Source organism: Colletotrichum paranaense, assembly GCF_030867605.1.
Source record: "Colletotrichum paranaense strain IMI 384185 chromosome Unknown Scaffold_22.1, whole genome shotgun sequence".
In the NCBI taxonomy this organism is placed as follows: Eukaryota; Fungi; Ascomycota; class Sordariomycetes; order Glomerellales; family Glomerellaceae; genus Colletotrichum; species Colletotrichum paranaense.
In genome coordinates, this window is record NW_026848980.1 from 136,832 (window position 1) to 163,710 (window position 26,879).

The following is a 26,879-nucleotide window of genomic DNA, read 5'->3' on the forward strand; positions in this document are numbered from 1 at the left end:
CATCAGCAAAACAGGAAGACATCACTTTTGTTTTCTTCAACACGACCATCGGCATCGATTTCAGGGACACATGTTGATTAAGAGCGAGATATTAAGCGGGATCTCTACCTTTATTCTTGCTACTTCATGATATACGTCAATCATATCATCTCTCGTTCCATGATTATGTTAAGCGCATAGTTGACACTGCCACCAAAGGCAACGCCATGCGCTGAAGTCGGGTTGGGGCAAGCTTAGTGCTGGGGACGGCTGTTGACGGAAGAAGTGTCACTGACAGCCTTCTCGGCATCCCAGCGCTGCTGCATGGGCTCAGTGACAGCTTCCTTCTTGGCAGCCTTCTTGCGCCAGAAGAAGAATCCAGCAAGGACGAGCAGAGAGACACCGGCAATGGAACCGACAGCGGCACCAGCGATGGCGCCCTTGGAGAGACCAGAGCTCTTGGATTCGCCGGTGGCGGTGAAGTCGGCAGCGGTGTGCGGGGTGTTGCCGCCCGAGTCGGTGGTGGTGACGTTGACGGTGGTGTCGACGTCGACGTCGGGGTCGCTGACGGTAGCGTTGAAGCAGGGGATGGAGGCGGCAAAGACCTCGACGAAGGTGACGTCGGCGCAGGCGTAGTAGGTCTCGCGCTTGGACTCGTCCTGGTCAAAGTTGGAGACGTAGAGCATGCGGTAGGTCGCGTTGGAACCGGCGGCGGTTCCTGATGGCGCGCTGGGGACCGTCACGCAGGTGTGGCCGAGGTCGAGGCTGCCGACCTCGCTGGGGCCGAGGAAGGTCTCGAAGTCGGAGGCGGACTTGGGGTCTGTTTGTGTGGTGGATGTTAGGTATATGTTTCCAAGGCGGAGGGTGGAAGAAAGAAGGGCGTTGTATTTGCACGTACCGTTCTCGTAGGAGACACTGAGGTGGACGGAGCGGGTAATGTCCTGGGTCACAAGGGCAAGCTTGCCGTTCACTACGTTGGTTCGATGTTAGAGTTGTCCGAGTCTCCGCAGGATATGTCGACTTACTGAGAGGGAACTCGGTGCGGACACCGGGGCCGTTGGTGGATCCGCAAGGGGCCGTGTTGTCGGCGTCGGCAGACCACTCACGGTCTGGGGGCCTGATGGTATTCTGGTTAGCTGCCGATCTTCGTTGAAGCCTGCAAGATGCAGTGGAGAAGATATGCTTACCAGAGGAAAGCGGCCGGGCCCATGTTGTCGGCGCCCATGACGTTGCCCAGCAGCATGCTGCCGAACAAAGTGACTGACTTGGCAGAGACCATCTTGAAGGTGATGAGAACCTTCTGGAAATGAAGCTCAACTTGACGAGTTGTCTGAGAAGGGGGAGGTCTGGTCTCAGAGAGCAAGGCTCGAAGCTCGAGGCTCGAAGGATCACAAGGTTTGCGAAGAAACTTGTGATGGGGGAGTGACTTGGGAGAGAGAAAAGAAAAGAACTCAAGTAGCGGGACATGCGGCCCTCAATATATGCCTGCGCCAATTCTTGTTTCTCGCTCTTTGTGATCTTCTACTACGGATCTAACCCAACACCTGGGCGCCGAGCCCCAGCCAACCGCTTTCCATGCCGAGGAGAACCAAAACACCAAAAACGTAAGGTAACGGCCAGCCGGCGGGCTCATCCGCCAAGGTCGCGCTGAGCCGACGAAACCGGGTGCCAACAACCCTGGCATTTTGATCGCGACGATGTGCCCTGGTCCATGGCGTGCGGTGTGCCTGACTGTAGCGGCCCACAGCTCGTGTGGTTGGCCCACCCGAGAGAGTTATCTGATGGGATCGCACTGGGCCCAAGGCGCTCAGAAGCCCCGCAACGTTGTTTGGACTTTGTTCCTCTCTGGGTTATTTAGTTGGTTGGAACCTGGAAAAGAGTCTCAAAAGTTCGCCAGGGGCGGAAAGATGGGTGAGCGTGGACCAGGTCGGGTGTAGATGGCTCCACTACGAGCGGACATGGCTTCATATTATCTGATCATCTGATAAGATGGGCACCCATCTCCTCATTGGCCAAATACATCCTCTCTGCATCACTAGTGCCCTCTCGGCGCCGTGGGACCGGCATCCACTTCCAGAACGACCAACGGGCACTAAGGGCCCAGCGTCTCTATCGCTGGGTAAGGTGCCACGGTGCTAGCTGGGTTTTCGTTCCCTCGGCGGCTCTCGTATTTGCCCCGGCTTCTTGACAACGGCAAACTCTTTTCAGTGTGTGAGTATCACTGATGGGTGTCGTGAAAGAGGCAACGGTTGTCCGCACGAGGTGGCAGCCCGTCTAGGGTGGTCGGTCTTGGCGATCACCCGCTTTCGAGGAACTGGGTTACAGACGAACGAATCCGAGTTCGTCCAAGAATTAAACTCGGCCTCCGAAGGCCCCATCGCCGCAACGTCGGCGATAGCCTGGTTGCATGAGACCCTGCCTTTCTCCACGACTGCCTAACATATTCTCAGCGAGACCGGAAATTGGGCAGACTTTTTCGTTGTCTGGCTGGTCTGTGAGACTGGGACCGTTAGTCAAACAACTCTGAAGAGCGGGCTGGATCGCGTTCGGTTCTAGCTTTCCGGATTCTCCCCAGTTTTCTGATGGACACGATGCAGTATCCGTACCTGAACGGTTACTTTAGCTCGTTCCCGCTGAGGATCGGCGCGGGTTTGCGATTTGTGAGTTCGGTTGGCATGTGAATTGTTCGTTCGGTCTTTGAACGATTACTTACACAAAGCCGCCATGTCAACTTGCTCGGCTGCGGTGAAGTTTCAATCAGAGCACAGCAAATCCTGTTACAGAGTAATTGCATTCACAGTCCGGAAATCGAGCAAGCCGGAGCCTCGCGAAAAACTGGAATTTTCCAACCGTAGCCTACTTTTCTTCCTACAAATTCGAATTCTCATTGATGGAGATGGGTGGCAACAGCTTCGGCGCGCCGCGCAAAGAACCAGCGTGATCCGACACCATCCGGCGGGATATCCGGAATCAAGTACTCACAACCCATCCAGCTCCGCTCCAGCAATATCGATAGTCCCTCCCTAGCCGTTCTTCATCGTACCCTAAAAGTCTTGTCAGCCATCATGCCCTTGAAAATTCCGCCACCGCCCCGCCTCAGTCTCGACTCCTAGGGCTACCGGACTTGCGACTGTGCTGTCGTTCACATCCAGAGAACCCCCATGAGGTGACTTGGCCCGATGCCGAGCAAACGGCTGGTACTGAGATGGTGGGATGGGCCATTATCCGCTCTGAATCAGGCGTCTTGTGTGGCCGGATTCTCGGGCCAATGCCCTGGTTCAGTAGCCCATGCTGTCTGCCACGACCGTGGCAAGCCCTTCGCCGGTCACGAATACTGGGGTTCTTTGTTCTGCTTAAGCTTGTAGTCAAGCCCGCGCGCGGATATGGCGGCACAGCGTGTCATTGTGTGAGACGATATGACTCCCATCCTCTTGAGTTCCGCGTCAATTGTAGTACAAAGCAAGTTGAGAAAGAGAGGTGCATCTTATGGAAATTGGTACTTGAAATTCACTTATTCTGCCAGTAGCCCGCTCAAGAGGTCACCCTCGTCATTAGGATTCAACTATGAACGAGGTGCCTCACACTTGCCCGAGGAAGCAGCGATGATTTCATCTCACACCACAGCCGATAACTAGATTTGACATACTTAATGAGCTCTACTCCCATCACGTAACGTAGTCTTTGAACCAGGCTGAATGACTAACCATAAATACGGCTCTCTTGTTCGGCCCAGCCCGGGAAAGATGGAGACTTGCATTCTCTAAGTCCATTGCCAAGGTGTGATGTCGGAGACACGCACCGGCAAAGTCATTCCAGCCACCTATGGATTCCCTAGTTTTGCGCATGATCTCATTGGTACACAATTCAAGCCAAGAGCAATGCAGGATCCGTTGCGAGAACAACCCTGGTATAGGTTTTCATGTGCCAGCTGAGGTGGGCTGAGATCTGGCAGGGATTTCACCTTTTCCTCGTCCAAGGACAAATAGATACCTCGTGACTAGGCCATTTTATTTTCACATCTACCGACAATCTTCCTTACTATATTTGTTTGAGATGGGAAAGAAATACCACGTCTTCGCAATATAATGTTGAGGTGAATTGACAAACCTTCAAATGTATGATGTGCCAACGAAATCGTCCTCAAGAACAACGAAGCCATGAGAGCCATAGTAAGTAAGACTTACGGAGCCAATCATGATCACTTGAGATGTTCCAGGACCTAATTCAATGAGGGAATAAAGTGGCAGGCCTGGGCTGAGACTACAGCGCACTTTTGACAGTGGGGAAGATCCGAATGCCTGTTGAAGGACGGAGGTGGAGTGATGTCAATACGATTGACTGACATTATTCTGGACAGGTTTGCGGTATTTGACCAACATTTCAGGCAATTCCAAAAGGAAACCAGACTGTGTGATCCGTTGCAAGCAGCAAAGGTGACCATGCTCCATAATCTCGCTGGCAAGTGTCATAGCCGGCGAAACAGATTTTGCTAATCGTAAATGGGAATCAGCAGCCATTGTTCATATCCGTATTTTTTAACCTTAAAAGCTTCTCAATCTGATCAGATGATGCCTCTAGTTCGTCAGATTTCCGTCCAACCTCATAAGAATCATCCATCATATTTGGGGGCGCGGTCGTTAGTCCTATCTCAAGGAATATGTTCCTCCGAAGAACTAGCAAGCATTTTTTCTTGACAGTGCTGACAGAGCCGTGAAATGTAGCAAGAAAAGTTGCAATACCCAAAAGGAACCTAGTGTCCGTGCAGCGTCCAGAACTGGACTCCTCGTTCGTTTATTTTGGCATTCGATAGCTTAACCCCCCCCCCCCCCTTTTTTTTTTTCTTGTTTATCTTTCCAATGGGTTTCTTCTGTGCTTATATGTAAGTCAGGTGAGAGACAGGTGCAAAGAGCCATCCAAACTTTATCCCATGAAGACTGGATAACCCTGATATGAACAGGTGTGACCACGGGGACCAATCTTAGAATTCCACACACGGTGAGTGAAACAGACTCTTGATGCAAGTTCCCCGTGGAAACCATAGTTTTCTGGCCGTGTTTCATGAATCTAGAACACAGCGAAGTCTGATATACGTAAATAGTTATATTGAAAACTCGAGGTGACCCGCCATTCAGCGGCATCAAGCCTCATAACTCCACTCTTTCTGGTGGCTTCGGAGCTTGCTCGACTCTGCAATCACCAAACTTGGGGAGAATTCCAATAGGGTCGGAAGATCTCTCGGAAGACCGTGCTCCCTGCAAATACCGTCTATCCAGCTCCTCGCCGAGCTTGTCGGGGCTGACTGTAATTTCAAGCCAGTGCTGACTCGTAACGTTCTTGTCGTACACCCAGACATTACAACCGTTACACTTGCCTTCTCCATATAGAGTGACAGTATTATATCCGTACTCGTTACCAAATTTGAAATACTCGCCGAGTCCTCCCACAGCATAAAGCATTGCAACGGGATCGAAAGACCACTGCGGCTGGTAATACGTGTAGAGTATATACGCCGCCCGTACAGGGTCGGTCTTGGGTCCGTCCGCCATGAGAGGACCGCCTGAGCGAACTGAGCCCCCGAGCTTGAAACCGGCGTAGACAATGGGACTTGTCCAGTTGTGGATTACATGTGCTGTCTGATAGGGGTCATCGCCCCAAAAGTTGAATTCAAATCCGTTTGGGTAGTCCCCGCCCATGACGACGAGCTCTTTGACCTTGGTCTCGACTAATTCGGGGCCGGAAAGCGGGGACCGGGCATCTGCCGTGGAGTTGAGGAGGCCGGAGAGGTTGTGCAGGAAGCCGATGGAGGCTATCGTGACAGAGTCATCTTCTGCTTCGGAGAGTAGCTTGCGGTAGAGGTCGACGGGGTCCCAGGCTTCCTCGGCGTCGGAGATGCTTTTCGACCAGTACGTCGCTAGCTTGCTCGCGAATTCGCCGGCGCGCTTGGCCCAGTTGTCGAAAAATGGGACATCGTTGAGCGGTCGTCGGGCACCGACGGGAACGTCAGCGTGATCATAATGGTTAAGAATCGCCGAAGCTGCTAGCACTGAATATGAGGATTGGGAGTTGATATTAACTCCTAGGAGGTTGACTTCTGGAGATGTGGCGGCGAGGAGAAGAGCCGCGGCATCACTGGGGTGTATCAGAGAGGACTGGAATCAGTCTAGGCGGATATGAGGATGACAGACTTACTCGCAATCGCTGAATAGGTCGGTGTCGACTATGAGGTTCCTCTTTGCTGACGAAATAGTGGCGAAGACGAAGAACACAGTCAAAAGGCATGCAGTGATTTTCGACATGGCTCGGCCTTACCAAGAAAAGACCAGACGTCGGCTCCTCTGACTTGCGATGCATTGGCCAGTTTCTTGGCGCAAAAGGGAGGTTCCTTTCACGATCATCCCATGTCTAGGGCCTTCATAGTGGAGAACACAGGAGAGCGCGGGGAAGAGAGTGAGTACGTAGACATGACCTACCAGCTGTCGCCGAATGGAGCGAGAACTGGCCAGCTGCCATGCCTGGTCGCGACTTGTTTTAGCGTCGCCAGTGATCGCCTTCCCCGCCAGCCCACTAACATCCGCTGTGGGCCGAAACATCGCATCCTTCCTCTGTCTTTGAAGCCAAACTTTAAGCCTCCCAGCTGTTTATGTACCCCCAGACTTACACCGTTGGCATTGAAGCTTCACGCCAATCATCGGCCTTGCGGAGCTCTATACTCGGCGTGTCAGAGATACAACATACCTAACCATCTTCCCTGCGATGCCGACTTCCCGTCAAACATGAGGGTGCGCTCTCCTCCATCAAGCAATGTCGATGACGCACGATGCATGTCTCTCCCCAAGCTCGGCTCAGGGATGCAACCAACAAATAAGGTACGGTCAACTCGAACCGGACGAGACAATGCGCAGCCTGCCGGGTTACGAGCAGATCCCCCACACGTTAAACCCACCAGGATCGTTCGGTTCCCCTCCACCGTAGCAAAGCTGTAGTCAAACACTGGAACAAAGTGCGGATCGGCATGCGTTCCGACTGCCGTTTGGTCAGCAAAGCCAATCAAGACCGCAGAGACGCTTCACCGGACGGATTGCGCCATTCGAGCTGAGTGCGACGTGGGAGCTGCCGCCGTCTTAATACCTCGAGTCGTAACACCCAAAACCTACAAAGTGTGGCGACCGCGTTCTGTTCATATGGCTGGTCTCGGCTCTCCACATTCAAGCCCTAAAACCTTCAAGACTCTTTGCTCATTTGGAAGGACGTCAAGATTGCCTCAGACAGATTGACGTTCGCGTCGTTTTGCAGTCTCTCTCTTTCAATAGGCATAGATTGAACCACTTCGAGATGGGCACCAATACAGATCCCACGCGGAAGCTCGACACGGCGCAAAAGGTCGACTCGCATTCTGGTGCAGCCCACGATGGCAGCATTGACATCCATGGCATTGACGATGCTGCCATCATTCCCAAGGGTGCCCTAGATCCTGTCTACGAGGCTAAAGCCCGTGTACTCAATCGCGCTGTACGTCGCCGTCTGGGAATACTTCAAGATGAGAGCACTTGACCGCTGACCTCTGGCCCCAGATTCAAGACATCGGTATGGGTTGGTACCAGTGGCAGCTCTTTATCGTCGTCGGATTCGGATGGGCAAGCGACAACCTTTGGCCAATAGTCACGTCGCTCATCTTCACTCCGATTACCAACGAATTCGGTCCTTCTCGTCCGCCTCTGCTTACACTATCGCAAAACATCGGCCTTCTGGCAGGTGCCATGTTCTGGGGCTTTGGCTGCGACTTGTTTGGGAGGAAAGTGGCTTTCAATCTGACCCTCGGTCTGACTGCCCTCTGGGGGATGGCCGCTGCCGGCGCGCCCAGCTTCGCAGGCATCGGCATCTTCGCGGCCTTCTGGTCGTTCGGCGTCGGGGGCAATCTCCCTGTTGATTCGGCCATCTTCCTCGAGTTCCTCCCAGGAACCCATCAATACCTATTGACAGTCCTTTCCATTGACTGGGCCATCGCTCAAGTCATTGCCACTCTCATCGCGTGGCCACTCCTCGGCAACCTCACCTGCCAAGAAGGCGCGACTTGCACCAAAGCCAACAACATGGGTTGGCGATACTTCTTGATCACCATCGGCGGCCTAACCCTGATCATGTTCTTGATTCGATTCGTCCTCTTTACCATCTACGAGTCGCCCAAGTATCTCATGGGTAAAGGCCGCGACGAAGATGCCGTCCGAATCGTTCACGAAGTTGCAAGGCGAAATGGGAAGGTCACGTCTTTGTCGATAGAGGATCTGAAGGCGTGCGAGCCCGAAGGATACGTTGCGCGCACCGATGCTGCCACAGCAGTCAAACGAAATCTGGAGAAGCTTGATCTTAGCCGGATCCGCGTGCTTTTCTCTACTCACCGCCTGGCTCTGAGTACCGGCACAATCATGGCCATCTGGGCGCTGATCGGTCTAGGGTATCCTCTCTACAACGCCTTCATACCCTACATCCAGGCCACCCGTGGAGCGGAACTGGGAGATGGCAGCACCTATTTGACGTATCGCAATAGTCTGATCATCGCGGTACTGGGCGTGCCCGGAGCACTGCTGGGTGGGTGGCTGGTTGAGCTGCCTGCGCTGGGACGCAAAGGCACCCTTGCCATCAGCACCGTTGCAACCGGGGTCTTTCTGTACTGCTCGACGACGGCTATGACTAGCAATGCGCTGCTTGGCTGGAATTGCGCCTTTAACTTTTGCAGCAACGTCATGTACGCGGTGCTCTACGGCTTTACCCCGGAGCTCTTCCCCACTCCGCAGCGCGGCACCGGCAACGCGCTCACGGCGACCTGCAACCGCATCTTCGGGATCATGGCTGTAAGTGCCTTGTGCAAAGACTGGGAAATTAATGCTGACACAAAACCCGCAGCCCATTGTCGCTATGTTCGCTAATCTAAAGACATCGGCTCCCGTCTACACCAGCGGCGCGCTCTTCATCGCAGCTGGGCTTTTGGTGCTCATATTACCCTTTGAGTCGCGCGGGAAGGCCGCGTTGTAATCCGTTATTACCATCTAGACATCTCGTCAGTGTCTTGCCTCTGACGGCACGTTAAACATAATTGTGACCTTTCTTTCGCTGCCGAGCAAAGTATACAGTACCCGTCGGCCTCTTGACATGGGATTATTGAAATGATCATCGACACCGCGAGTCACCTTCATGGACTATTATTTAATCGTCAACGTCGGGACGAAGCCGCTCCGGTACTCGGCCATTGTCCGCGGAGTTGGACAAATGCGTATCTACTGATCAACAAACTACACGGCCGTGTTCTTGGCGAAAGAGGTTTAGAGAGCCTCCAACCCGAACATCGGCAACTCAACATGAACCCGTGGACCCATTGCAGTCTTTCGGAGTGATTCTATACGTCAATGGCAGAAAGCATATCTCGCTACGGGGGGCCCAAAGTCTTGGCGACATGGCCACTGCCCACCGTTATCTGCACCCACGGGGATTCCCCCGCTTTCCCCTCATCTTTTCTACTGAGCTGCCTCATCCAGTTTCGTTGCCAATGCTCACACTAATTCAAATCGGACCTACAATGAGAGCCTTGATGCTTTTCAGTATCCCACTGCCGGTCAGCATCGGCAATTCCTCCGACATTGGTTGGATTATTGACCATCGACTCCGGAATGAGATCAGCCAAGCCAACGGTCATGTCAGGAACCGTCCCGCTCCACGCGTTGACGAGCCATTTTGCGCTGCGTGATGCTACGTTGCCCCATCGCGACTTTGGTGCCTTGCGAGAATAAGAGGGCTGTTAAAATGGACGAAGCCGCCCTGCTTTGGAGCAAATCTGTCACGGTTTTGCTTCGTTTTGGTACTGATCGGCTTCTCACAACTCACGTTGTCCTACACAATGGTCGCTGCATCTCGCCTAAGCCTGTTTGGCTTGTCCCTACTCTCATCTGTCCAGGCGGCCAAGTATGGATACAACCACGTAACCGTGCGAAAAGACACGGACATCGTCGCCGCCAACTTCAAGGATATCGAGGGCGTCGATCTGCTGTCGCCTGCATTCTTGACCCCGGAAACCATTCCTGCAGGCTTCTCTGATGGCACGCAGGGCCCGACAGATGACAACCTTCTTGGTGAGCTTTCCACGAGCAGCTTTGTCTGACCGGTGGCTAACAGTTCCAAAGACTCTTTTGTTCAAGACTTGGCCGACAAGAACGACTGGCTGACTTACAACAAAGCCAACTTCACCTCGGAGGAAGGCCGCCCGTTTCCTTACCTTCATCTGTCTTCGACAAAGCTGTCTCGTAGAGTTTCAAACTCGACTGGCAAGGTCAGAGTTTGGGTCCAAGGCGCCGTCCACGGCAACGAGCCAGCCGGCGATCAGTCACTTTTGGCCCTCCTCGGGGCCCTGGACGCGAACCAGACATGGGCTGCGTCGCTCCTGGAGAAGCTCGATATTGTTATTCTGCCTCGGTACAACCCCGACGGCGTTGGCTACTTTCAGCGCACTCTGGCCACCAACTATGATCCCAACCGCGATCACGTCAAGCTCGCCCGCAAGCAGACCCGCGACATCAAGACCCTCTTTGGCGAGTTTGCTCCCCACGTCGCTATCGACATGCACGAGTACAGCGCGACTGCCCGCTACGGAAGCTACTACCATGCCGCCGACGGCCTCTTCTCTGCCGCCAAGAACCTCAACATCCACCCGGACATTCGCACGCTGTCCGAGGAGGTCTTTGCCAAGAACATTGGGTCGGCCATGGAGGCCCGAGGCCTTCGCTGGGAGCCGTACGTGACCGGCTCCACAAGCACTAACCCGGCTTTCAAGCCCACCTTCGCCGAGGCCGGCTCGGATGCAAAGATTGGTCGCAACGCCATGGGCCTTACGCAGTGCGTCACTTTCCTCATCGAGATGCGCGGCATCTTCCTCGCGGACCAGGAATTCCAGCGCCGCACCGTAGCCGGCCTGACCATGGCCTCGAGCATCATCCAAACCGCCGCCGACAACGCCGAGAAGGTCTACACGACCATCGAGTCCTCCATCGCCGACTTTGCCTCTTCCACCTCGGAGATCATCGTCACAGACTCCTCGCCGCTCGTCCAGCGCACGTTTAAAATGGTCAATATCAACAACGGCTCCGTCACCGACGTGCCCATCAACTTCCGCTCCACCACGCCCGTGACGGCCAACATCACCCGCGCCCGCCCCGAAGCCTACCTCATCCCCGTCGCATGGGCCGATCTCGCCGAGCGCCTGCGTGTGTCTGGTCTCGAGGTCGAGACACTGAGCGAGCCGTATGTCGGCACTGTGGAGGCGTATGACATCACGTCAGCCGTGTTTGAGACGGAGTACTACGAGGGCGTTGTGCGCGCTGCTGTGACGACGGAGGCGCTAACCAAGGAGGTGAATCTGCCTGCTGGCAGCTTCCTTGTAAGCACAAGGCAGAAGAATGCTGCTCTTGCGTTTATGGCTCTCGAGCCGGAGAATATTGATTCGTACGCTAGTTTTAACATCGTTCCTGTTGAGGCTGGGGATGAGTACCCCATCTACAGGGTGTTGGCATGACTGCTCCAATTGAGATGATAGATACATTATTAATACAATCATTGAATGGCATCTCACTGTCGAAAACAGTTCCAAATAAGCCCTCTTTATTGGAAACATGATACATCACGCGTTAATCTTCCCCCGCCACTCAATCACCCCAACATCCTCCTTCCCCGTCATGAACCGCACCCCACACCTCAGCAACTCCGCCAACACCTCCATCTCTTCTTCATCCCGAGGGCCGTAGACCATGAGATACGAATCCGCCAAATGCAACCTGTTTGCCAGGAACGAGCCCTTGGGTAGGGAGAGGCGGTGACGCTCGGCCCAGCGTTTTTGGATGGCTAGTTTGGCGTCGGCGGGGGAGAGGTAGAGGTGGATGGAGAGGTCTGTGTGGTGGTGGGCTATTTCGCCGCGGGCTATGACGGGGGTGGATGAGGATGAAGATGAGAGAGAGGAGAGGATTTGGGGGTGGAGGAAGAGGGCTGGGTTGTTTCGTTCGTAGAGGGAGAGCTTTGTGGTTAGGAGGGAGGGATTTTGAGTTACCGCGTTGGCGAAGAGGTTTTCAATGAACTGATCCGTGGTCAGTAGACTGCCCACACAAGTTCAATCTCATGTCCGAAGCAAGGGTTCACGATATGATTGATATCTTACCTCTCTCATCTTCTCCGGCGCATGCTGACTCAATTGTCGATGCGGCACGATCCCGCCCAACTCCGCCCTCTCCCCCTTTCTCTCAGGTAGATCCCGGATCTCGGCGTGGGACCCGTGGTCTGGGTAATCGCCCGTCCAGGTGGCTGAGCTTTTGGAGAGGGCAAAGGGGCGGAGGCCGAGGGTGACGAGGAGCCAGCCTAGGGCATTGTGCGGGACGCCGCCGGGGCCGAGGGCGATGTAGGCGCGGTAGTCGCGGTAGGCTGCCCAGAGGAGGAGGGGCGTTGCGAGGGTGGTGAGGAGGGTTGGTAGGGCTGAGCGATTGCGGAGGGAGTGGAGGAGGGGATTGAGGCGGTTGAGGAGGGTTGTGAGGGGGGATGTTGTGGGCTGTGACATTTGGTTGAATGTGTGAGGTTTGAGGTTTGAGTAAATGACAGTTGTGAGATGAGTGGTAAGATCGTTGAATGCTAAGTGAAATTATTATGGTGAGTATGGAGTGAGTACGGAGTGAGTTGAATGAGTGATAATGAGGCTGAGACGAGAGACGTTCGGGGATTTTGGGGAAGAGCGGGCGGGAGATCCGGGGAAGTGGGGTTAGTCAGCCGGAGGACCAAGCAAATGCATGTGGCCGGATGCCGAGGAAGACCTCTCTTCATCTACTCGCTAAGCAACCTTAGCTTTTCTCACATAAATGATAGGATCAGACGCGGTTCTCTGCAGCTGCGGATCGGTAGATATGTTTTACTTGAGACTTCTGGAATGGTGTATGAAAGGTAATGAGCGACTCGGTCAGATCTGAACTACAAAGAAATCGTTGACATGGGCAGGGTAAAAGAACGTGGTGAGCAGCAATCCAATATTCAAAACCACGAAGCCAACCACACACCCAACTCATATATCGCAGAGCCCACGGCGCATGCCTCAGACTTGATCTTCTCCCACACCCAAGAACAAAACTCACTTATCTTCTCCCAGGCCCATGCAAGCTTGGCCCTGAGCCACCTCCACAGTTGTGCCCAATCAATCAAATACGTAGACCCAGCTGCTGCTGCTCCGAGGCCCGCGCCAGCGCAACAAGCCGCCCCAGCAACACCAGCACTGAAATGGCCGGTTGCTAAAAAGAATCCCAGGGGTCCAGAGATGAACACGCCGCTCATGTTGGCCCAAATGACACCACCTGCTCCGACCGTCGTAGATGCCAGCCCTATGATGGCAGCAAACAATGCCTTCAACGTGTCGAGTCCGCCACGACCACCGCGAGGGTCGTCGCCGTCGGGGGTTGAACTCTCTGCTGAGGCAGACGTGCCTGAGGACTTCTGGAACTCTGACATTTTCCTTTCGATCTTCGCGAGTTTCTCCTCTTCTTCAACTGTTACTGCAGTATTCCCTCTGAAGCACACAGTGTTCAGAGCACTCTGCATTAAATCGGCAATGGCCTTCAGAGCCGGGTAATAAATACCGGGGTCGGGCAGATAGACATGGCTGCCGACCCTATCGTAACCCCAGCGATGGACAGGCACGTCACAGAATGTCGATTTCTCGTCGACGAGAAGTTTGCATGGTATGTTCCCCCGGATAGCGCCGTAGATTCGAACGGTGAACTCCTTGATGACGGAGGTGACCTGATAGTAGATCGATTCGATGGCAGAGCTGACGACGATGTGAAGTTGCGTGAATTGAGAGCGACGTTTGTTGTTGACCTGTTGCTCAATGGTATTCTGGAGTGCGCTCGGTCTGCAGATGAAGATGCGACGAGCTGACTCATATGTGTAGGAGTTAGTGATGCGAAGTCTCCGTCAAATAAGATGCAAGTCTTGTGAAGGGCGGTGGTTTCTTACCGCATGTCGAGTCAGGCATGCTCCGTCTACTGTCCTTCACACGCTGTTCCTGCTTGGGATGGACCACGGCGATCACCAAGGCATCTTCTTGGCTGGCCTCATGTACACATTTTTTCCAGATGACCATAGCATCTGTTCCGTAGGCTTGATCCATGGAGTTTGATGAATTCCCCGATTGGGTTGCTTGGTGAGAAACCATCGAGCTGTTCTGAGCCATTGGAGGTGTACGTATTGGGATCTTTCCCACGGACGCCGGCTTGCCCCTGGACACAGGCTTACCCCGAGATCTGGACGCCTTGGTCATGACTTTGGCGATAGAATGATGTAGAAGGATGAGTCGAATGACGCAGGAAGAATGAGAGTGAAGATTCTATCATTACTCCTGGAGAGGACTGCTCGACAACCCCCTCTTATAGATGACTTCTCAGTGTGGCTTGACCTCGTTGTCGGCATGGCGATGACTTTACTCACTGCGTTGATTCATGTGACTGTTCCATGATCTAGGCTCTCGACAGGGACCGCGAGAAGAATACTCAGGTACAGCCGAAGGGCAACCGCGAAAGCCACGTTGGTCTCATAAAGGTGGGGATGGTATGCAACTATTGCAAGAGGGTTTAGGATCGATCCAATGATTACTAGCCGTTTCCTGCTGGGCGGCGCATCGTGCGCCCGCGCCCACACGCAGGAAACCGACTTGCATATGAGGGTTTAGGAACGATCCAATCATCTCAAAAGCACGGCGGGCATCTCGACGAACCAACCCCACCAAAGGTTGCCAAAAATGAGGCTGTCATGGCGGACAGGTTTTCTGACTGCTTGCACCGTTACACACAAAAGGACCCAACGCACTCTGTTTTCCTCGACTTCAATGCTCTGGAAACCTGGAATTGCATCACACTTCGTTCTTGGCCTCGTGTGAGGTCTGCATCTTTTTGCTACGTTACACCTGATGACCATGGATTGGGCACCGAGTGATTCGTTCCAAACCTCCTTGCCGTGCGACGAGCCACCGGAGGCTCATGACATAGCTTCGGAACGTTACTACCATGCACCTGAGAATCCGCTCATCCAACACCGTTCATGGGGGTATGCGGACCAAACCCACTCAATTCCCTCGCAGAATGGGACTCTCTACGTCGGAACACCTCTACAGTCCGGCAACTATGCTGAGGGTTATCTACCTGCTACTTCCGAAGCATCTGCCAACTACATGCTTCTCTCCAACGCAAACTTTGAGAGCGATATCGGTACTTTGAGGTTGTCTGATCTCAATGTTAACACCTTTGATCATGTAACAGCCATGATAAGTCCTCAGCACCATGACAATTCATACGCTTGGGGTTCATCAGAGATGATTCCTCAAGAAGTCGAAATGGATTATTCTGCTTTCATGATGCTCAATGACTCCTCTGACATCAACGTTGGTTTACACGATAGTAGCGGATCGACCACTTTCCATGAACAATCTTCAGCATCGAATGCCATGATCTTATGTCCAGGAACTTCGGTATCTTTCGCTGGGCCATCAGATCCTCGGCAGATGAGCTACGTTGAGCCAACGGCGATATGCGAAGACCAAGCAATTCTAAACAATGTCACTCCACTACCTAAATCGCAACGGCCAGCAAGCCGAAAGACAATTCGCAGCGCGAAGAAGGTATCCCACTCTGATACTAAATGGGATGAGCTTCGAAAAGATCATCTCAATCGCCTCTACATCAAGGAGAATCACACCCTGGATGAAGTAGTCTTTGAATTGGCTGCTATTCACAATATCGAGATTGGGTACGTTGCCCAGCCCCCTCCATGCAAAAACGAGTTGCTTACCAAACCCCACCAGGAAGTCTACAATCGAGAGACGACTCAAGGACTGGCCGGAATTCTCGAAAAATAACGTCAGCCAGCAGCACCAACAGGAGGGCGTCTCGACGCGCCGACGTACTGCATCGGCATTGACGTCCATGAGACCAAACTCCACCTCCCCTTTTGCACAGTTTCCATTTGTTTCTCTGAATACCACAAGACGACAAGCCGAAGTCGAGAGAATACGGGAACTATCCCCCGCTACCTATCTCCACCAGGAAAGGATGTTCCACGCGCTAGATCAGCTCATCAAAGGTCTTCTCGCCTCGGGCCAGAAAAGCTGGACAGTCGACCCAGTACGGCCCATCTCCTTCATCGCACCAAACAGCGGCGGCCGTACAGAACATGCGTCGACGACACCTCGTTCCCCACCCTCACAAGACTGGGAACCCCTCGTCGAAAAGTGCCGTGGCATGGCCACCCTGGCAGAGACATCACAATTCAGCGAACTCCTCTCGGTATTTGGCAACGTCCTGGCATCGACAAAGCAGATGGTCCAGATCTGCGCCCCTGATTTCCTCGTCTACTTCTGGAAAATCTGCATCGCCCTCTTCCAAGTCCGCATCGGAGGCCGGAGAGACTACCTCTGCCTACGCCTCTTCCTTCACAGCCTCGGCGCCTACCTCGCCAGGTCCCCCTCGGTCGGCGCGCACCACGCTGTCACCGTCTTCGCGGCGTCGCTGATCGGCGTCGTCGAGTCGGAACCGCTTGATCTCAAAGTCGCGCTCGGCCTGGCGTACTGGAAGGCCATTCACGTGCTCGCCAGCCTGCTGGGCGGCGACCACGCTATCGTGCTCAACATGACGACCCACTGCGTGCGGCACTGGCCGGGCCGGTTCACGCCGCAGAAACACGTTCTCGAATCTGCGTATGAAAAGCTTTTGTCAAGAGAACCCTCGGCTCCGTGGGCGCTATCGGAAAAAGATATCTCGTTGCAGCTGGACTATCTGCGCACCGTGTCTGCGAAGAAGAACTACGCCCCGGACGTCATACAGCGGGCAGACGAGCTCTGCAGGATCACCCGAGATATCAGCCTGAGCAAGGCAACTACGGGCCGCCTGCAAGCGACCGTCACTACTCGCGCCTTTGACTTTACGACGGAACTGCTGACGGCTCACCACCTAGAGGCAGCAAGCCACGCGCGCGACGCGGATTCCGTGGAGGCCAGTCAGGCAGTGGCATTCGGCCTTCTCAACACGGCGATAGAGATCTTCCGAAAGGGAAGCCTCGAGTGCCAGATCCGCGCTGTCGCGTTCTCGAAGCGGTTGGAGGTCCACCTGAGGGCATCGGGCCGGAAGAAACAGGGGCTGGATGAGAAGGATCGAGGACGAGATGTGCGGCTCGCCATCAAACGGGCTGTGATGGAGCCGTCCTGGGAGCCAAGTTTCACACCCACGATGAGGAGATCATCACGTCCTCGAGCGTCGACCAAGGCGGCTTGGGCGGCTCAGAAGCGCCGAACCCGCGTGGAAAGCCGGGATCATCTGGTGTGTATGCTCCAGGCGGAGAGTCGCACGCGGATCTCTACGTGAGCCTGATGGGCGAGCTTAGTTGGGACGTTGGTTTCTGAGAACTTTGTCATAGAGGTTTCTTTGTGATGTTGAGATATTTACCACTCGGAATAAAGGACAGCTTTTGCTCCGCATTGAGAAAGGATTGTATAATCCCATTGTCCCTGGTTCAACTACTTTGATGTGCTGTCCATCGTCCCAATTATTCTTACTTTGGCTTCTTTGACAGATTCAATGAGACCTGTGGCAAGCAAACTGCTCGGCAACATACTTGCAAAGAGAGGAAAACAGCAAACACTCACCTCCTTAGTTCATTCCGCCATCGGGAGAAAGTCATTAGTACGATATCAAGGTAGATAAATTGAGACTTAGACGCACAGAGTTATCATGCCAAACACAAATCGTACTTTCATTCCAAATCCTCTATTGCGCCTCAAGTTCACACTGCAGTAAGCACAGCCAGGCCGCTGGATACTCTTCACATAAAACACTTATATCACAATGGACCAACTCAAAAAGCTCACCCGCAAGGTAAAAGCATCCATCACCGACAGCCCCCCCTCCTCACCCGAAGAACCCCCTCGATCCTTCTTCACCACAACCCCTCCCCCGCTGCTTCGGCGCGTCTCCAACCGCCTCGCAACAGGTCTCAAAGACCTGACAGACCGCGGCCCCCCTTCCTCTCCCTCCTTCCGCCCTCCCCAAAATGAAGCCTCCTCAAGCCTAGTCCCCGTCATCCGAAGCCTATCCCGCCGCGGCGCCGGCGGCAGCGGCAGAAACAGACCGATCCCCCACCTCCCATACCGCATCCCGGACCCGGATCCCATGGCCCCGCTAGGCGGCGGACGATCCACGAACCCGGGGTCCGTGAAGCACATCCGCGATAAGTTTGTCCGGTGGACGGCGCGTCCGGGCGGGGAGTACGACGCCCGCTGGAAGGGCGCCTGTATCCCGACGGGCGAGCACGTCTCGAAGATGCTGGAGTGGTATACCCAACGTGACGTCTACGAGTTCCCCTTCATCGGCACCGTCACGCGGATGAGCTGCGGCGCGACAAACGCGTTCTACTTTGTCGAGTTCGAGCCCATTTCCAGGCCCGTCGGCCAGGGTAAGTCGCCGCCGCTCCCGCGACAGGTCATCCTCAAGCTCAGCCTGCCTGTGTGTCCCCACGAGAAGCTCGAAGCCGAGGTAGCGGCGATGGTGTTTGCTAGGCAAGTTTCCCCGGCCGTGGTTCCTCAGATCCTCGTGTTTGACTCCATCGGTAGGAACCCGCTCGGGTTGGAGTGGATGATTATGGAGGTGCGTACCGGATTCCCTTTGCTCAGTGCCTTCGAGGAGAACTACATCCTCGCGGCGCACGACCTAAACATGGCTAAGCAGGATACCGGGTTGGAAGGGTTCGGGGACATATCGCCCGAGACGATGCCGTCCCTGAGCGACGAGGACACGAAGGCCATTGCGAGGGAAGTGCAGCTGGTTCTTTCGAAGTTGCAGAGCTCTCTACCGACCATCCCCAAGAACCAGGTGAGCATCGGGAGTCTTCGCATCGATTGGTCAAAGAAAGAGTTCTTCACCGGACCGATAGTCCACCCTCACTTCTACAGCCGTGACAGATACTGGCAAGTGCGGAATAACGGGCCTTTCAGATACATCGAAGATTACATTGACGCCTACACTTCGGTCTGGGAGCCCGAATTCAGAAGCCATCCCGAAATCAAAGTGCGTATACGGAAGTTGCGGGAGATAGCCCGGGCAATGACAAGCCGTATTAGGTTCAGTGTCCCCAATCCGATTAAAGTCGAAAGTACTGGTGGCAGCGTGGACGGCTGGCCTGTGAGTTTAGTCCATCCTGATCCTCACCCAGGTAATATTCTCTTCAACGGAAACCGGAAATTGGCAAGCATCATGGGTTGGGAGGATGCGGTCTTGATACCAGCGCCGCTGCGAAACCTGCCCGTGGCGTTGGATTGGGCGATGCAACTCCACGGAGTGACTAATGCCATTGATCCCATACAGGTGAATGTGCTTGAGGCTTTGCCCATTCGTACAGAGCGAGTACTACTGACATTGCAGGAATGGGCGAAGAGACATGTCTCCGAATCACTAGAACCCGTGATGAATTTTCAAGGAGGGATCGATGCCTCTTTCCAAGCATTGAAGATAGCCTGCGAGGAGATGATGCGGCAGAGAAGTATAGATTGGATTGAGCGTGTCCATTCCCAGCTCGTTGGCCAGCCTCATAGGGAAAGGTAGGTCAAGTCTTGCGTGGACAGAAGGCGCGGATAGGGTAGAAGTTCATAGACAAACCAACATTGTGACAATCATGCAAGAGGTTCTGTCAGACCGACATGCGAAGTGGTGCGGAGCAAGGGTGTAGATAGCCTCACACTTTGTGAGAAATACTGCGCCACATCAGTGTAGTCAAATGAACGAGATCGAAGTAGATCTCGGGGGACGGCTGTCAGGAGGAGGTGCTCCGGGGCCTATGCATCCATCACATTGAGAATAAATAAGGCTTGGCAAGGTATCCTTGTGAGTTCGTGGGGCTATGAGCCGCGTAAATCAAAATGGGGGTAATGACAGGGATGGCCATGGAGATGTGGTGGCCTGTAAAAGATTGCTTCACTTGATGCCAAATCCTGAGTCTGGTGACAGTTCATGAACCTTGGAACAGGGCAGACAAAAGCAAAGCGGCCGTGATGTAGAGGCTTCGGGCCGCTCAAACGTTAGAAGGGAGATTGCAGGCCGAAGGAAATGAGTTCATGGTTTGGTGATGCAGTGGCGTGCCGAAAGACAGAAGAATGGCGTCACAGGGAGCTGAGGTATCCGTGAGGTGCATCGCACTAATGACCGGGCCTTGACGTCATGGATTGCAGGCTGATGCTTTTTTGGGGGCCGGCCGCTGGTGGGTGGTGTGTGTTTGACTGTTTGCCGGTCGATCGCGATTCCAAGAAGGAGAGGGAGAAGTATGAAGAAAAAAGATAGAGGAAGACGCTATGCCATGTGTAGCGTGCTAGGTAGGCCACTAGGGAAGAAGAAGATGGCGCGCATCAATTGGATGCGTGGATGCCAAAAGAGAATCATGACAAGAGACCAGATCTTGATAGAAGTGAGATGGGGAGATGGGGGACAGCTGGACAAGCACCTGAGAGCTCACAGACTTGTCATTGACAAACCTGGACTCGACAGGGCTTGAACACGTCTAGACTAGGCGATTACGTGTCAGTGGCCCGTAGCGGCATCCACCGCGTGACGAATTGGGAGCATTTGACAGCAATAAAGTGACAGAAGGGGAGGTGATCGTTGGGCGACGTCGTCTGAGCAAGGCTTGAACGGGTTGCGATGCCGCTGCCAATGTGCCAATGATTGGCAATGCAGAATGCAGAATGCCATGGGTTCAAGGTCAGGTTAGGTTAGGTTGATGGAGCATTGGAGAGACCTGGAGACTGGAGTCCTGGGACGCGGCACCTGCCAGATCCTTGCATCAGTTTATTCCGAATGCCGTGATGATCCCGGTCTTGGCGCGTATTGATTGATGAATGGGAAGTGTGGCGTATTTGGCGAATTGAGCAAGTATTGAGGGATGCCAGATTGTAAAGGCCTAGACGTTCTGTGGCTGTGAAGGAGAAATCATCGAGTGTGGCCGGGGTTGAGTGAGTGTGTGAGTGTGATTGAAACGCAGAGAGCATGCTGATGTTGCAGCCCTCGCGCAGCTCTTGGGATGCTTCGGATGCATCTGGTTGGGAGGACGGTTACATTTTGCGGAAAGGATGAGAATGCATAGGGAATAATCTCCAGAACTGGTGAGACGTTGAGCAAATCATCGGTGAAAAACTGACCAGCAGCCATCGTTCAGCGGGAGGCAGAGACATGTTTCTTTCCTGGCTCAGGCTCCTGCCTCCCGTCGTCTTTCTGTTGGTTGGTCAATGGATAATGGCAGGGAAGGAGCAAGGATGGGGAGGGAGGAAGGAAGGAAGGAGGAGGACGGGAAAGGCTAGAACCGAGCTCAAGTGGAGCCAATCAAGCACCATCGGGTTCCCCATGTCGCTTTGTAGCGTTGTACCTCCTTCCGCTGCATGTTCAAAAACCCAAGCGCGGAAAGAGAGACGGTTAGCGTGAGAATGCCTGTCGCGTCCAGACCCGCGCTTTCGTTGACATGACGACATGGGCCAACACCACGCCATTTCCATCGAGGATACAAACTTGTTGGAAGTTGCGATGGGTTGCTGAAACAGTCGGAAATCCCATGTGCCTGAGTACCGCTACCGCTGCAGTCTCCTCAAGGCCTTCCCCAAGGCAGCGTGTCATCTCGATCCAGTCCCAAAGTGGGCAGAGTGGTGTTTGAGACACAACAAATCAACGGGATATTGGACAGGGCCTTGGGCCATCCACACCGGCGCACGCAGCTCGCAGCAGTGCAGCGCCCAGCACATCCCTTCTGCATCCCGTCATATCCTGGCGCACATCATCAAGTCAGGTCGTCCAAAGATGCCGGAGCCCAATTAGCGGTTCACGAGCTCGACAGACGGTTTGTTCGACAGCTGTCTATCTAGCCTGAATGGCACCTGATGGGGGAATATGGCAGATGATAGTGGGACAGAGGATAGCATCCTGGGGATCGGGACTTGGGAGAAAGACAGTTACCACTTCCAAGCACAGCAGGGAGACTCTATGGTGATACGAGGCATTGACTTGAATAGCGTCCGAATAGTCGAGCTATCCACCGTTGACAATTTCAGACAGCGCCTAGCACCAAACTCTCCTAGGTGATCTGATATCCGTACCGAGTAGTGCGACAGAGATCCCACCACGAGGGGAGGCTGGGAAACGGTTGTCTGAGAAGCAGCCGCCCGGACGCTTGTACTTCGTACTGTACATGTGCCAACTTGCCGTGCTCCCAATCCACCAACCTGCCTATCCTACATCGGACCATTTTGCAACAATAAAGGAGCCCGACGGTCGCGAACAGCGGCGGCTGTGTGGTGCGGAAGTTGGCAGGAGTCTAGACCGTATTTTTCAAAAGTCTGCATCACCTACAGGATAGCCCGGAGACGTGTTGCCGGAGGTGTGTCCACTGTCCATTCACTCCAGACCCAATGCGTCGATGCTGGTGGTGTGTTGCTTGGTGAGAGAATCGAACAGGGTAAAAAACTATCGACGATGTTCGCTGTGCTCTGCGATGGACGATGAACGATGTCGAGATGTTGTCCGTCACCCAGACTGCCCAAAACGCACCAGGTGGGACCGCTAAGAAAGTGGGTGCGAATCTCCCCAGGCCACTAATGCGAATAGGAGACGTGCTAAAAAATGCCAGTGCTTCGCCAGCTGGAACTCAGTCACCTCAATCTTGCGCTCCAATTGCTTGGTACTTGACCCAGCCGAGGCGAAGCAGGGGCATACGCATAGGGGCTGGATTTCTGGAGCAAGCACCTTCGCAAGCAAGGCAGGGGCAGGCAGGTTCAGCTGTGGTTGCCCTCGCTTCTTTCCGCTAGGATTTTGTAGGTATTCATCGGCAGTGCGTGCGCGAAAAAGATACATTGTCCTCAGGCAAGGAAGGTACCTACTCACCTGGTCTGATGTTCTGACGGGTGCGGGAAGGTACCTGCCTGCCTCCCTCCACCCACGATCACAGCACGCACCTACCTGCCAAAATGGCCGATGACGTAGTGCATCAAATTCCTGCCCCCTTCCTTCACGTCACCGTCACCATCGCCGAGTTCCACGACCAGACCAGACAGGACCACCTGGGGCACCCACAAACACCAATCTTTTGCTAGCAGGGCCACGGAAGGCACGCAGGGCAGGTACCTTGTAGCGGTTATCCGTAGACACAACTCATCCAAGGGGAGGAAGGAACCATTGTGAACTGGGCTGGAAGGACCAAGCTCCCACTGCACCTGCACCTGCCTTCTCCTAATTGGAAAGTACCGGGCCCGCCTCCTGCTGGCTAAATCACCGAAGTGAGGTGGACGAACGCCTGCCACGCGCGTTGCTTTGCCGCCTCCCTTCCAAATATTCGTTGGCCCAGTTTCATTCTGACGCAGGTTTTTTTTTTTATCAATTCTTACCAGGTTCTGTTCCCTGGACACACGACGCCAGAAAGAAGGTATAAACACCTCCTCGCCTACAGTGCCCCCTTCTTACGGACCTCTTCCTCTTCTTCCTCATCGATACGATACCTCTTCCTGATTCACCCTTTTTTGAACAGGAACACAATCTTGGCGATTCTCATTATACCCAATTTCCCTGTGATACCCCCCTCCGAAATACCCAATACTACGAATTCCCTTTTTTGTCCTGTACGCCATTACCGATAATCACCCTACCTCATCTCAACACCGTACCCAAAAACAGATTTCAACAAGCAGTCTTCATTGCGCGATAGCTACGATACCCTCATCATGTCAGCAAACGTCAACAAGCCGACGGATCTCAAGCAGAAGGAGGCCGACGTCAACCGCAAGCTTCAGCTCTACGGCATCCTCTCCGCTTTCCAGGCTGGCAAGGTTCCTTCGGTACGTCGATGCCGGCATGGCGGCAAGGACCCACGCGGCCCCCGCCTGGCTGATCCCAGACCCGCAACCCTACATCATTGCATGATACTGACGTGGTCCCTCGCAACAGAATGACCAAATCGATGTTGCTCTGAACAGTTTCCTGGCCTCCAAGGCTCTCTCAAACCCTCCCGAGAAGCTCTCCCCCGAAGGCCGCGCACTGATTGCCGATGCGCGCGAAGTTGTCATCCAAGCCAAGAACCTTCTGTTGTCCAAGAACCAGGGCAACCTGATTCAAGACTTCATCTGGCAGACTGAGCAATTCGACCCCAAGACTGTGGACGTTCCTGGCGCTCCCGTCAACAAGGAGGTCGCTCAGCAGCATGGCGACAAGGCGCTAGAGGGTCTGCGGACCCTTGGAACTTTGCTCATCACCAATGGACAGTTCCGCAAGCTTCGTGAGTCAAACAGCGATGTCTGCCCAATTGGACACAATCTAACATTGTATAGTCAAGGATGCCACCGTCCTTCTCCGGGACATGGCTGGCGATGCCGCTACCAACGCTGCCCAGCGTGTCCGCCCCTCCGGCGAAGCCCTTCAGGACATCGACCGCCCTGCTGAGGACAACACTTGGCACGATGCCCCCGACTTCTCCAAGGAGAACTTCAAGAAGCAGGCTCAGGGTGTCTACAAGGGCTCTCCTGCCGATGATGCTCGAGAGGTCCTCACTGCAGGCACTCAGGCCGCTCACCCCAACGGATCGCAGAACCCCCATGACCTGGCCGCGACTGCCGCTCGCGATCAGCAGCAAGGTACCAACTCGGGTGTGAATGCCCAGGGTGGCATCAACGCTGCCCGCGATGTCATTCAGAAGAAGTACAACGAGAACGTCGATGGCGAGACCAAGGAGCAGGCACGTCAGCGCAAGGAGGAGTACCTTCGTCGTTCCAAGGAGTACTTCAACAAGAAGATGCCCCAGGAGCGCAAGGACCAGACTATCTGGCGTTTGAAGAAGATGGTGCTTGAGTGCCAGCAGCACCCCGATTACGCCCAGGCCATTGAGACTCTTCTCAACCTCGCCGAGGAGTACGCCGGCCACTCCCGTACTCTGGCACAGGGTGGAACTGGCACCGTCAAGGACACCCGTGCTGGTCTCGCTCAGGCCGAGTCTGATCTCAAGACGCTGATCGAGCGCTTCGCCAATGGCACCTCGACCGAGGATTTCTTCGAGTCGATCAACCAGATCTACCGCGATGCTGATAATGATCGCGAGCTGAAGGACTGGTTCAAGGCTATGGACCGCTACGTCCGCCGCTGCCTTCTCGAGCAGGGCTACATCCTGGACGAGGACTCCAACCAGGAATGGAACCACCTGTACGACCATGGTCGTTATTTGCTTCGCGAGAAATACCGCGCTCACACCGACCGTGTCTTTGACGAGATCAAGTTCCTGATTGACCAGTTTGATCAGGACCCTCTCAACAAGCGCTTCGGCTTGGCCGTACAGAAGCTCTTCACCGATCTGGGCAATGACGAGAACGGCAAGCCAACCTTCAAGCCTCACTTGCTGAAGGATCTCTCAGAGGTCATCATTCCCGGCATCTTCGAGAACGTCGCCTACATCCCGGTCCCGCGTATCGAGTACAGCGACCCTCAGTTCGATGCTGTCATTGAGAACCTCGTCCTCGAGTCTGACAACTTCATGCCCAACGTTCTCGAGATTAACAGCGAGAACTATTTCCTTTGGGGACGCAAGAAGATCGCCAACAAGCACAAGCAATCCTTTGAGGTGAAGGTTGCTGGTGTCCAACTTGATCTTCGCGACGTCAGCTATCACGTCAAGCGCAAGCAGGGATTCCCCTCCATCACCGACACTGGTGTCGCCGACATTCTTCTCGCTGGCGATGGCTTCTCTTTCAAGATGAAGCTCTCCTCTGCCGATAAGAGTGATAGACAGAACTTCTTCAAGATTGATAAGGTTGATGTCGACATCAAGCACATGAGCATCAAGCTGAAGCAGTCTAAGCACAAGCTTCTGTTTGGTCTCTTCAAGCCCATCATGCTTAAGGTCCTTCGTCCTGCTCTTCAGAAGGCTGTCGAGAAGGCTATCAAGGACCAGGCCACTCAGCTTGACGGCATCATGTATCAGGTCAAGCAGGAGGCTGATCGTGCCGTTGATGAGGCTCGCTCTAACCCCGAGAACACTCCCAATATCTACAACCGGTATGCCACCGCTATGCAGAAGCGCGCTCTCCAGGCCAAGCAGAAGGCGGACGAGGTTACTGCCGACAAGAAGGTCAACTACGCCATTACCAAGGAGGATTCCATCTTCCCCAACATTCACCTGCCTGGAGGTATCAGCTCCAAGGCCACTGAGTACAAGGAGCTGGCTCGTAAGGGTGAGCGTTGGGAGAGCCCTGTCTTCGCCATTGGTAAGGCAAACAAGTCTACCGACATCCCCGATGCTCCTCGCATCGAGCGCAAGAAGCACGGCCTTCCCACCCAGCAGGGCCAGTATGCTCCTCACGCTCCCGGCCAGGTCAACGGTGGTGACTTGAACACCATCCCCACTTCCGACTACCCGACTTCCGGTTACCCTACCTCCAGCTATGACGCCCACCCCAACGGCGGTCTTAACGGCACCGTCAACACTCTTTCTACCCCTGCTCACGTCAGTGGATACTAAGTGTAGACCTTAATTCTTTTCTTTTGTGACAGACATGGATCAAATGATGAATTGACGGCAAACGAAAAGGCTTATACCCGGATGGAGAATTCAGTTTGGGTCAACAGACGGCGGAAGGTTAATGATGCAGTTCCTTAGTAATAATTCTTCTTTAGTTCAATCGTCTTTAGTTCAATCGCAATGGTTTCAATCAGGATCCTATGATATTCTTCCCTACCTATTTGACGTGAATCATTGCGCACTCTACATTGTGGAACTTGTGCAAGTGCTCAATGGTCTGGACGTCGCACTTCGTACATCTCATGTAACCCCGCCAA

The 26,879-nt window shown here is 54.1% G+C and overlaps 8 protein-coding genes across 8 annotated transcripts; 5 read left to right on the forward strand and 3 right to left on the reverse strand.

The window, feature by feature from the left end:
- Window positions 1-233: 233 nt before the first annotated feature.
- Window positions 234-1,258, reverse strand: CPAR01_15952 (WSC2; the record flags this gene model as incomplete). The annotated part of the gene is made up of 3 exons (XM_060500197.1): window positions 234-949; window positions 1,005-1,096; window positions 1,167-1,258. The coding sequence occupies 3 exons, from the start codon at window positions 1,256-1,258 to the stop codon at window positions 234-236; spliced, it is 900 nt and encodes a 299-aa protein (XP_060341014.1).
- Window positions 1,259-5,123: 3,865 nt separating this feature from the next.
- On the reverse strand, window positions 5,124-6,275 carry CPAR01_15953 (inosine/uridine-preferring nucleoside hydrolase; the record flags this gene model as incomplete). Its single annotated transcript, XM_060500198.1, has 2 exons — window positions 5,124-6,108; window positions 6,169-6,275. The coding sequence occupies 2 exons, from the start codon at window positions 6,273-6,275 to the stop codon at window positions 5,124-5,126; spliced, it is 1,092 nt and encodes a 363-aa protein (XP_060341015.1).
- Window positions 6,276-7,311: 1,036 nt separating this feature from the next.
- Window positions 7,312-9,009, forward strand: CPAR01_15954 (major facilitator superfamily transporter; the record flags this gene model as incomplete). The annotated part of the gene is made up of 3 exons (XM_060500199.1): window positions 7,312-7,488; window positions 7,551-8,828; window positions 8,881-9,009. The coding sequence occupies 3 exons, from the start codon at window positions 7,312-7,314 to the stop codon at window positions 9,007-9,009; spliced, it is 1,584 nt and encodes a 527-aa protein (XP_060341016.1).
- An 859-nt stretch (window positions 9,010-9,868) lies between these two features.
- On the forward strand, window positions 9,869-11,536 carry CPAR01_15955 (carboxypeptidase; the record flags this gene model as incomplete). Its single annotated transcript, XM_060500200.1, has 2 exons — window positions 9,869-10,100; window positions 10,152-11,536. 2 exons carry the CDS (start codon window positions 9,869-9,871, stop codon window positions 11,534-11,536), a joined length of 1,617 nt encoding a protein of 538 aa, XP_060341017.1.
- A 105-nt stretch (window positions 11,537-11,641) lies between these two features.
- On the reverse strand, window positions 11,642-14,311 carry CPAR01_15956 (uncharacterized protein; the record flags this gene model as incomplete). Its single annotated transcript, XM_060500201.1, has 4 exons — window positions 11,642-12,091; window positions 12,173-12,636; window positions 13,131-13,925; window positions 14,008-14,311. 4 exons carry the CDS (start codon window positions 14,309-14,311, stop codon window positions 11,642-11,644), a joined length of 2,013 nt encoding a protein of 670 aa, XP_060341018.1.
- A 651-nt stretch (window positions 14,312-14,962) lies between these two features.
- CPAR01_15957 (uncharacterized protein) lies at window positions 14,963-17,402 on the forward strand (the record flags this gene model as incomplete). Its single annotated transcript, XM_060500202.1, has 2 exons — window positions 14,963-15,792; window positions 15,848-17,402. The coding sequence occupies 2 exons, from the start codon at window positions 14,963-14,965 to the stop codon at window positions 17,400-17,402; spliced, it is 2,385 nt and encodes a 794-aa protein (XP_060341019.1).
- A 480-nt stretch (window positions 17,403-17,882) lies between these two features.
- On the forward strand, window positions 17,883-19,634 carry CPAR01_15958 (uncharacterized protein; the record flags this gene model as incomplete). Its single annotated transcript, XM_060500203.1, has 1 exon — window positions 17,883-19,634. One exon carries the CDS (start codon window positions 17,883-17,885, stop codon window positions 19,632-19,634), a length of 1,752 nt encoding a protein of 583 aa, XP_060341020.1.
- Window positions 19,635-23,782: 4,148 nt separating this feature from the next.
- Window positions 23,783-26,562, forward strand: CPAR01_15959 (uncharacterized protein; the record flags this gene model as incomplete). The annotated part of the gene is made up of 3 exons (XM_060500204.1): window positions 23,783-23,896; window positions 24,006-24,333; window positions 24,386-26,562. The coding sequence occupies 3 exons, from the start codon at window positions 23,783-23,785 to the stop codon at window positions 26,560-26,562; spliced, it is 2,619 nt and encodes an 872-aa protein (XP_060341021.1).
- Window positions 26,563-26,879: the final 317 nt, after the last annotated feature.